Source organism: Magnolia sinica, chromosome 1 (genome assembly GCF_029962835.1).
Source record: "Magnolia sinica isolate HGM2019 chromosome 1, MsV1, whole genome shotgun sequence".
Taxonomy (NCBI): Eukaryota; Viridiplantae; Streptophyta; class Magnoliopsida; order Magnoliales; family Magnoliaceae; genus Magnolia; species Magnolia sinica.
Window position 1 is genome coordinate 14,265,620 of NC_080573.1, and position 11,649 is coordinate 14,277,268.

General features: G+C 38.8%; 1 protein-coding gene across 1 annotated transcript; it reads right to left on the reverse strand.

Moving 5' to 3' along the window:
- Positions 1 to 3,677: 3,677 nt before the first annotated feature.
- LOC131240602 (uncharacterized protein At2g29880-like) lies at positions 3,678 to 5,255 on the reverse strand. Its single transcript, XM_058238914.1, has 2 exons — positions 4,626 to 5,255; positions 3,678 to 4,512 (listed from the first exon to the last, which is right to left on the reverse strand). Exons 1-2 carry the CDS (start codon positions 4,899 to 4,901, stop codon positions 4,366 to 4,368), a joined length of 423 nt encoding a protein of 140 aa, XP_058094897.1. The 5' UTR covers positions 4,902 to 5,255; the 3' UTR covers positions 3,678 to 4,365.
- Positions 5,256 to 11,649: the final 6,394 nt, after the last annotated feature.

The following is an 11,649-nucleotide window of genomic DNA, read 5'->3' on the forward strand; positions in this document are numbered from 1 at the left end:
TAGAACCAATGTCCCAAGTAGCCTATGGTTGAAATGAAAAGTAGCCTTTTTGGATGCAAATATATTTAAGTATTCCATTAATATGGTAGGCTGGGATTTATCAGTTCATCTGATTTTAGGTCTACGACCAATCTATTTTTGGTCCCATTACTTGGAGTGTTCAGATTACATTATCATTTCAAGTCAGGACCAATGCTAAGCTCTCATGCGAGTATAATGCACATGTGCCATCTAGCCAAAGTAGATAGACAGGTCCAAGGGGCGTGGATTGCCTGCGACCTGGGCCCACCGTGCTGTTTCTTAGAAATCCACCCATCCGTTTTGCCGGATCATTTTAGGCCATGGGCCCAAAAATGAGGTGGATCTAAAAGTCAAGTGGGCCACGCGGCAGGAAAAAGTGGAGAGGCAAATGCCTACAGTTGAAACCTTTTTGGGTTCCACCTTGGTGTTTATATGCCATCCAAACCACTTAGGGTCTGTTTGGGCGGTGGGATTAGAAGGGATTGGGTGGGATGGGATTCACCTGGTCCCGTGCCAATTCCACTCCATGTTTGGGAAGAATGGAAGAGCTTGGAATTACATTAAATAGAATTGCATTGGGTCCCGTTCCAATTTCACTCAATGTTAGCAAGTTGTTGTAGGTCCCACCATGATGTGTGGGCTATATCCACACTGTCCACCCATTTATCGAGATTATTTTAAAGCATGGGCCAAAAAATCAGGTAAATCTAATGCTCAAGTGGACCCCACCATAGAAAGCAACAGGGATTGAATACTTACTGTTGAAAACTTCTTTGGGGCCACATAAGTTTTGGATCTACCTAATTTTTAGGCCCATGCCATAAAATGAGGTTACAAAACAAATGAACAATTTAGATATAACACGATGTGTTATTCTCAGTAATTTCAAATGATGGTGGGTATATCCATTCAATATACCACCATATTATCAACAAAGCAGGGCATTAATCTTATCCCATGGCAATAGGGGACAATCCCTGTCATGGGTAATAATTATGTTTTTTTGAATCCCATCCCACCCAATCCCTTCTAATCCCACTGCCCAAGCAGACCCTTATGGCGTGTTTGGGCGCGTGAGTTACAGCGGATTGCATGGGATGGAATTACGATCATCCCATGCATTTACGACGCCGAGGGTATTGTCGGCGGATTGCGGTGTAAATCTGTATACCATGCGCCGCCGAGCCCTGTTTGGGTTTTATGGGATTGACCATTCCATGAGCTTTCGAAAGAGCTTTTGTTTGGTTATTCGATGGGATTCCACTGCATATCGAATGCGGACGCCTCTCCATCTAACTTTATTCACTGTACGGCTGATACGTGGGACCAACGGTGAGATTTGTGCTCAATCAGCACCGTCCATCCATTTTAGTAGATACAAATATGTGTTTAATTAAAACTTGTAGCACACCCAAAGATCAAGTGGACCACACCACAAGATACAGTATCAATTGAACTCCTGTGTGGAGTACGTTTTCTGGGGCGCTTACATTTTTTATCAATATGATATTGGTTTTCTTCGAGAACTTGGGAAAACGTTGGATGACAAATAAATCTCATGCGTGGGTCCTACGAAGAAATCAACGGTGGGAATCATTATTCCCATTTCTGCTGGTATGGTCCGATACAGGTTTTCGAATGCGTCAAGTTTAATACGCAATGCCTCAAACTAGTTAGAAAAACGTATGGAGGGCGTGGATAAGCCCATCAGGTTCGCTGTGGGCCCCAGTTGAGGAGAGAAGATTATACATGGAGAGACAGACGTCAATTCAACGTCTGGCCCACTGTCACCACTAATTTGATATCCAACATATTGATCAAGCCCAAAGGCCAAGATTCACAGAAATCAACTAATCAACTACAGGAAGATCAAAACCAATTTATGTGGCCCACCTAAACATGCTGTAAACACCAACACTGTTCTGAGTTGGTTTCTTGATACGTGGTCCACTTCAAAATCTGAAAGAAATATGATTGGTCTCTAACCATGAAACCATCTAAATTTAAATTTAAAATTTTTTTTTTTAAAAAAAAAAAACGATGGTATGGATGGAAGCTATACATCCTGGTCGGGTCCACCACACCGACTAGCAGCCACTGGCTACATTGGGTAGATCACAGCCCTGACAATACTGGTTAACATGTGTCCAAAAACAGGGAATATACTACATTCATTAGATAGACGCTATCACTGAAAAACATAAGCCACAGTCAACGATTTAGTTACATGCAACAAACAGAAAACCTCATTTTTTTTAAATCACCCAAATATCTTTGGTTCTTCTGTCATGTTCCTCCAATCTCTTCTACATGAGGACCACAATGTCTATGTAGTGTGATAGATTGGAAAGACGGAGGCACCTTACTGACCGTGAACCAGAGACATGAATGTTTGTCTGCAAAAGCAATACAAAATATGATGAAATCCTAACTTATTTTCATGCACGTTGTAATGATCAGTAAGAAAAAATTAAAATGAGATGTTCCAAGCCTTATATAGAACTTACACAATCTGATGGAATCAAGTTTCGGAGTTGGAGTATGGCCTGCGTGGTTGTTTGGTGCATGACCTTTCTGTAGAAAGAGGTTGACAACAAGGGCATTCATGGCTAAAGTGCTTAGTAAATCAATTGCGACCCGACTACTAATAAAATAAATTTGTTGGAACGCAAATCATACCTCGAGAAGGAGAAGCATCGTACATTAACCCATTTAGATATGCACAATGCATATTCTTTTACTAGGACTGACTACTACCTATACATGTCCGAATGATGTCCAAATGTGATGACCTGTAATGTCAATGGGAAATGGAAATTCATACCAATGTAAGACATGATACTCTGATCCTCCGGTAGTTATCCTCCATGATAAATCTTGCCTACAAATGCGTTCACAAATTAAATAGATTTATACATTAATCTGATCACAAATAGAACACATCAAACCTGGCCCTCGGGAAGTTGTGTTCAGGTGTCAGGATGGCATGCTGTGAACTCTATACTCATGGGAATGAAAAGGGACAACAGTTATAAGATTTTAATGCATGAAGGAAATTAAAATACATGTTACATTCAACTGGAACGTCACAGTAATATTAAATACAGGCAAATTGAGAGATAATTGCAATGTATTTGTATCATGCAGTTATACATGCCATTAAAAAAGCCTACTGGAACCAAATATCTGATGTCTACCAACATCAGAGTGAGAATAAGTGTTGAAATATTGAAACTACAGCTTAATGATTGTATATAAGATGAAGAATGTAACCAAGATGACAACTACTAATGCAGCCACCGTGCCCCCGTCATTTGTGGGAGTATCATCTGTTTGAGTACTGTTGCACACCCTGGATCTCGGAATTTCTTGGATCAATTTACTGGCATATGTAGGTGACTCAACCTCACCACATGTCTGGATCGTTGACTCTCTACTCGTACTTGCATGGTTAAAATTCCACCATGCAGTCGCATCTTGGAATGATTTGAAGGATCGATGTCTAGCACCACTATATCCTTCTACATGCAACCGTGCCTCATCCCAAGACACATATATCCCAAGTCGACGACCGTTGACTACAACGTAATATTTACTTTAACCCACATAAACATAACCAAGATACGAAAAATATGCATGTTATACAATTCATAATATGAAAACATGTAAAGTGAATAGTACTGAAAATGGAAGATTAGTTTCACACATAACAGAATATCATGCATGTGGTAAATATCCAAAAACCCTAAAAACAGACGGTTACCAAAAAAATAAGTGTAGAATGTGTATATAGTTATTACGTATCCTGATATTGAAATTATCCAAACTGAAATCTAATTAATGTTGTTGCAACCATCAAGCAGAACCCCCACCAACATTTCTATTGAAATCAGATAAAGTTTTCTTCAACCAATCGACCCTCCGCTCTGGTCGAAGATTTACGAAAAAGGAGGCTAGCTTCTCATCCCTGGTCAGCAGCTGACCAACCTCGATGAACTCTGGGTTGGTCAGTCCCTGAACCTCCTCGAGGAGATCTAGTACTTTAGTAGTACGGTTGACCTCTTTACCAAGTCCAAATTTTTTGCATTGCCTCTGCCACCCCATCCAGAGATACCCCGAGGACGTCACAGGGATGAGTAGTACGCATCCGTTTCGTTGTCGTACTCCCACCACGACTACTCCCACATTCGGTTCCTCGACTGAGAGTGTTGCAGAATGAGCGATTTTCAGATTCTTTATGGCTTTCATTCGAAACTCGAAAATTCCCAGCTAAATCCCCGAGATTATCCTCGGAAATATCGATATGTGCATCTGTGTCATCGTCCAGGTCAGTCCATGCTTTATTTATCGTTGAACACGAGATGAAGCTGCGGCCATGTTCCTACTTCCTTGGGCGTAGCAGCCTGTTACATGGTCTGTACCTACAATCGTTGCTAAATCGTCCAATTGTTCTATCCGCTTCCCACGTAGTTTTTCTGCTCTCGGATGGGTCTACATACAAGAAAAGGATTAGGTAAGTAGATGATACTTGAGTACACATAATTAAAGAGAGAAACTTATGTAACAAATGAAATTTAATGCAAGGGGTTGTGAGCAACCATTACCTTGAGGTACTCTTCCCATACCTCGTCTGGGTCTGTGACAACCATACGCTCGCTATCCCACCCAAAACCACTTGCGGCTAACATGTCCTTCACATCGTTGTACTCTTGCTTATGATACCGCAATCGGTTTTGGACGTTTTGCCAGTTTACCGATATTTCAGTCCTCCTAGACACCTCCTCAGCGGCCGCATAATATGCTTCTCTCTTAAATCCATTATCTGCCTGTTGACCCAAAGCGATTTGCTCCAACAACGTATTGAACAATATCTGATCCATTGTTCTAGTCCACTTGATCTTTGCAGCTCGCAATAGAGGCTCAGCAAGCGATTTCACAGTCTTCTCGGGTGGAGAAAAACATGTCGGTAGAACTGGAGACCTCGCCGGGGACTGCGTCGGCGTATGTGTACTACTTAGCCAATTGTTAGATATCTCACCTAATGTGTGGATTAACAAACAGTTATAAACCGAATAAACAGTGAAGTATACAGTTCTACTAGCAACTATTCATGCATTGAAGAGTATATAATCGTATCAAGTGAATATGTAAGTCCAAAATGATAGTGTTCAAATCGACCATATTTTACTTATACATATATGTGCCTATCCGTTAAGTCAATGCATTTAATAAAAAAAAAAGGAGTCTATCTATTCCTACTATTCATTTGGGTGTATGTCCACATGCACTTCGCAATTTCATCACGAACTTTGATCCACGCCTCTTTCTCCCGCTGTGTCACTTGAAGTAGCCACTATCGCCCATCCATTGTTGATACATCATTTGGTATAGGATTACTCTCTACATTCCCCATGGGTATACCAATATCGTCTAAATCTTGTTCAGTTTCGTTTTCCTGACCAATGAAATTATGTAGTACAGAACAAGCTACTACAATCTTGACCTGTGTTTCAAATGGATATTGCGCAGCTGTCTTCAAAATAGGAGATCTACCCTTTATTACACTGAAACAACGCTCAATTGCGTTTCGCAATTGTGCATATCGATAGTTGAATAACTCTTTTTTATTCATGGGTGCTCTCCCAGTTCGATATTCTTGCAAGTAATATCGAATATCGCGTAAGGCGCCATGAATCCAGGTGAGTAAGCGTATCCTGCGTCGACGACAAAATATTTTCCTACACTGCGTAAGAGTTATGGTTTTGGGGGTTAGTGTGTTGAGAATGATGTTACCGTAAACAATATTACCAGGTATTTGTGATAAAACAATTACCGTGTGGGACAATTAGTGGATCATCACTTCGGGGCAGTGCGCTATGTAAGACCCGTGCATCTGAAGCAGAACTCTCCTATCCAACTAGCACGTATACGAATGTCATGTCAAACGAACAAGCAGCAAGCACATTTTGAGATACGACACCCTTCCTATTGCGAAAGCTTGGGTGTTGGGATGCTTCCACATGAGCGGGAATATGCGTCTCATCTATCGCACCAGCACAATGATATTCGGCATGATATCGAATTTCACTTATAAGATAATATGGTAAATAATAACTTACTTCAACATAATAACAGAAAAGCCTTCTTCATATCAAAAACGGTACCTGGAAATAAGTAGCCCAATAAGGATTTGATTGAATCTCGGTGGGGGTATCAGTACCGGCCTGCTTAACAAATTCAGGATACAAAGACACTATTGCATCAAGCACACGGTGAAAGTGACGACTTACGGTTTCACCTGAACGTATAAACATGTGTCCTATTACACGATTACTCACGTTATGTCCAATTGTATGGAGGAATATGACTAATTGCTCTTTAAGACTAACGTTACGAGTATCGCGTAGTTGCGTTTTATCTCGCAGTATATTACATAGTGAAAAGAACCTTCTCGCTTCATCCTCAACTGCGTAACACAGTCCTTGTTACTTGCACGAACGATAGAACTGATAAATCTTGCCCGCTTGTCTTCCCCTTGACGCGGCGGTTCTCTTAACATATAGTGGCGATAATATTCTCCAACAGCAGCGACGCATGCGGCCACCGTGAGCACCACCACGGTCTCGGCCATCTCTTCTTCATCGTCGCTCTCCATCTCATAAACCTCACCTACACTTACGGAGACAAGATACCATGAAATCACCACGGAAAACCCTACTTGAATATTCAGGTTAAGCACGTAAAGCAATAGGAGGCCATTGGAAAGGTAAGAGAAGTCTGTTAAAGGGATTGCATATTAGGGATTAGGACCAAATTCTCGGATGATGAAAATATTAAGGATTAGGATCAAATTCTCATATGGTTAGGGTCACCCTATGAAAGACAATATGAGATTGATGGAACATTGAAATTGTGAGCTCCACATGATGGATGATGACAAATTGATAACAACATGGATCCATTACTAAGGTCATTGTCAAGATTTATGGATTGACTGAGCAACTATGATTACATAGTGGGGGATATTGACACTCTGAGTTGGGCCCTACATGATGGACCAGCCTCCTCATTCATCTCCTCCAATTATCTTCTTTATTTAGTGGTAATTACAGATAGAATGCGAAAGAATAAAAGTGACATAAGAATTAGAAGACTCAGTAATAATACAGAGCATAAGATGGTAGAAGAGGATGCCAGTGTGCCCAAAGCTAATGATTCAAGTCATGACATTATCAATTTTACTGGAGAACAGATAGACAAGATGGTAGAAGAGGATGCCAGTGTGCCCAAAACTGAGGATTCAAGTCACGACATTGCCAATTCTACTCGAGAACAGGTAGAAAGGAAGGTACAAGAGGATGCCAATGTGCCCAAATTGGTTACCACATTTGCAAATTGGTTACCACATTTACAAATAACACCATTATTCAAATTTTATGTTGGTTGCTGAAGTTATATGAAAGCAACTCTTCGAGTACAAATCACTACATAATATCCATGTTGCAGAGGATTTGTAATGATTTGGAGCTTTCCCCACTGCTATATTAGGTCAAAATTCCAAACAACATTATTTTAAGCATTCTATAGTACAAATGATTTTCATGATGTTTATGCCTGTCTATCCTGGTAGAAATCATACCCTTGCTAGGAATAAGAAAATATTATTTCCTTTCTTACACAACTACCATCCTGTTCCAACCATCTTTTCTACATGTAGAATTTTGAGCTATATTCACATATAGGTATCTGCTTACAGCTAATGTAGTTATGGAGAAAATAAACCATTTTTTTTTTGGAAAACAACCACTTTATTTTGGAAAACAAAGTTATACATACTTGTGATCAAACAAAGAATTCATATGCAATAGGGCCTTTGTCATGTGATACTTTCATTCCATGTTTTTTCATTTCAAAAACCTCATCTTTGACATAGGATGGCTGTAAGTATGCCTCAAATTAAGGATAATGAAGGATATTGAAAGAAATATGCATGATTTCAAAATAAATTCTATCAAAACATGAACTAAAATAAAAGATACAATATATTTGTAGTAGGGGCTATGATAATCACACCTTTCAGAATTGAGTGATTGGATTTGGGTATTGAATGACTTTTCGGTTGCTGTACTTTCTGCAGCAACAACTCAATGAAGTTACCCCAAAATATAAAAAAAATAAAAATAAAAAACAGAACACATCTACAATTCATCATCTTTGAATAGATATGGATAATATACCTCTTTCATCATCAATTCCACCAAGATTAGCACACTATACATAATATATGCCAAAGATAGAATTTTGAAGTGCAAATAATGGACTGTTGGGCTATATGGATTGTGTAAACAAAAACATAAGATGTTCCACAGTATGTATATAGAGCATATAAAGGTGTACAGCTAGACTAGTGAGCCCCATAGCCCAACTGGGATGGTATAGAGAGCCATTTGAATGGACTTCCCACACCATTTACTGTTTTTCCTTTTGCTATGCTCGAAATTTAATGGAAAAAAAAATGGAAATTTATTGGATATATCACTTGTAAAATGCAAGTAAAGAGATGGAGTAAATAGATATGGATAATATACCTCTTCTATCATCAATTCCTCCAAGATTAGCACACTATAGATAATTTATGCCAAAGATAGATAATAAAGTGCAAATAATGGACTGCTAGGCTGTATGGATTGTGTGAGCAAAAAATAAGAAGGGAGCCCTACAGTTATTTTTTGCAGAAGGGAAGGGAAGCAAAATAAATAAATAACTTTGAAGGTTCTCTCTCTCTCTCTCTCTCTCTCTCTCTCTCTCTCTCTCTCTCTCTCTCTCTCTATTTTTCATTTCTTTTAATATTTGGTGGAGTGGAAGTTGGAATCTTTGGGTGATTTAGGGGTAGAAACAAGGGGGGCATATCCTAAATTTCATCCCTTTTTTCTACTGTTTTTGGTGTGGTTATTCGCAGAAATTTGTGGGGTATGGTCTAAATTGATTTTTCTAAAAAGGGATTTTGGTTAAAAACCTATAAGAAGGGTTCTTACTACAGTTGTTTTAAAAAAGTGTATTGGGTAGAAGTGTGTGGGGTATGTCCTGAGTTTGATTTAATATTTTTTTCTAAAGGATTCATGGTCAGTTTTGAATTCTTTTAAAAAGGATTTAAAGGAATGAAAAGTGTGGTGTATTTACTACAATTTTTGTTTTTTTCTTCTCAAGTCTTATGGGTCTAGAATATTTTTGGGGCAAAAAGGTATTTGGAGAATTAGAGTTTGTGATTGTTCTCTAATATAAAAATCAAATTTCATTCATTAAGCAAATGACATTCAAGAGCAGATAAATAGTGTAAATCTGTGCCCTTGGTTATAGCTCCAAAAAAAAAAGAGAGAGAGAAGGCCACCCAAAAGAAAAGAACATAATGAAATAAACATTATCTAGAACATAACAAAACCGAACAAATGACAATAACAAATTACGATTGGAAACAAAACAGATCACTGCCACTTACACAGACATTTCCAAGTTATAAAAGAAATGAAAATTTCAATTTAGAGAAAGCCATTTTCACATTTTCAAGGGGTGCAAATCTTAAATGAAGATATCATATAAAAATATATATCACAAGGACACCCAAAAAAAAATTACAGTCATCTAATTTAGAGTAAAAATTATAGTCATCCTATACAAATGACAACAATGAAGTACAAAACTAAAGTAGTACAATCCAATGCAAATCCCTGCAACAGCGGCCATCCTAGATGAGTAAGAGATATCTATCCCATCGGCTATTACGAATATAAACATGCTGCAATGGAATAACGAATGTTACAGTCTAGAATCCATACACTGGAAGTGAAGGAGAGATTACGTTGGAGAAGGAATGACGCAGGGATGAACTTGAGGAGGATAACTACTCCGAATCTACGAAGCTTCTCTGAACTCCTCACAGAGACTTCTCGAATCCACGAGGAAAGAAAGCAGAAAATAGAAATAAATTCTAATAAATTCGAAATTGATTAATTAATCATTGATAATTGTCTAATGTGTCTCCTTACACCATTAATATAGAAAAAATAAACTAAAATTCGTAATTACCAAAAATAGCAAAATTTTAACTCTAATAAAAATCCTAATTCTGATAAAACTCTTCTAAGGCCTAATTTCTAAAAATAAAAATTACAAATAAACTTTCTCTAGAAGAGTCCTAGTATAACTAAAAGTTATTTCTAAAAGGAAAGAAAATCTAAAACTCTAAAAATATTTAAAAAATTGGAATTACTAAAAATAGTAAAATTTTTCTAAAAATTCATTTTTGAGCTGAAAGTGCACGTTTTTTGACGAAACGGACAGATGCGACCCACCTTGTGGGTCGATTCACCTCGGATGGCCCGTTTCAGTAAAGATTGATAGGTTGTATGCCCTATAACAATACCTAGATCAAAAGTTATGGTCAATTCACGGTCCATCTTCTTTTGGCTCAACCATGCTGGGAACGTATCTGTGACACGTTCTACATCAAGGAATGTTATCACCCACATTTCAATGGCCAGCAAATCACAGACTTATGAAACCTATATACTACAATCTCTCAATACCTTTCCGGTCAAAACGAGCCCTGAAAAAAGGGTCTGTAAGAAAAACATATATGATCGATATTTCTGCATTTCCCTGATTAATGCAAATCATGGTGAAAATAATTTAAAAAATAACAGCAATCTTCACCTTAATCATGTCTTCATACCTTTTTAAAACCATTTAGAAAATCCATAACCGAAGGAAATTCCCAACTCTTACCATACAAGTGCCCCATACAAAAAAACCCCAAATCCAACTGGTTATATTCATAGAAGAAGATATCTGAGCACATGTAAGCTCTATGGCATGGGAATACTACGTCATTTGCATGCATGCAACAATCCATACCTGTCAAACAGATGTAGTTGGAAAGTCGATGGAGATACCTCTTCAAATCCAACTCAAGGAATGAATCCCCGACTACACCGCACCAGAAATCAACCTCTGAAATTGCAACAATACCTGTGCACGTAAGGTTTGGATTTCTCCCTCCATCTATGACCAATCCTTCCAAATGGGGGATAAATAACCCATGCAATCCCGCCATTTCCTCCCATCTCCTGCGATTACAGCCGATGGGACGGAAGAAGACAGACGCCGGTCTTCAGTCCGTACGGGTCAGGTGAGAGGATTAGGTGATTTTCCATCGTGCGGGGTCCGCACGGTGTCCTCGGAAAGACAAAGGGTGTGGCTCGAGGGATAGGAAATGAAAGAGGCGTATCCGTAAGGATCTCGAAATCCCACTGACTCCCGTCAACGTATTCAATCCTTCTTAATAAGTGGAAAGGCGGTGGCATTCCAAACACGCTCTCGCCCGTCACATCAGGGATTGAGGAATCCCATCCACTATAAAACGTGTTAAGCTGGTTACCCAAACAGACCCTTAAGGTCATTCCCATTGGGATGAGCTGAAAAGACAAAAATATTGAGTTTTTCCTACTGTACACCTCACTTTTAGGCTATCTACCTCATTATGCCGATCCAAACTTACCTTACCAAACTAAGCCCCTACTGTATAGGCGACTTTTGACCGGACCAAAATGCCCTTGCTTTATTACTTGCATT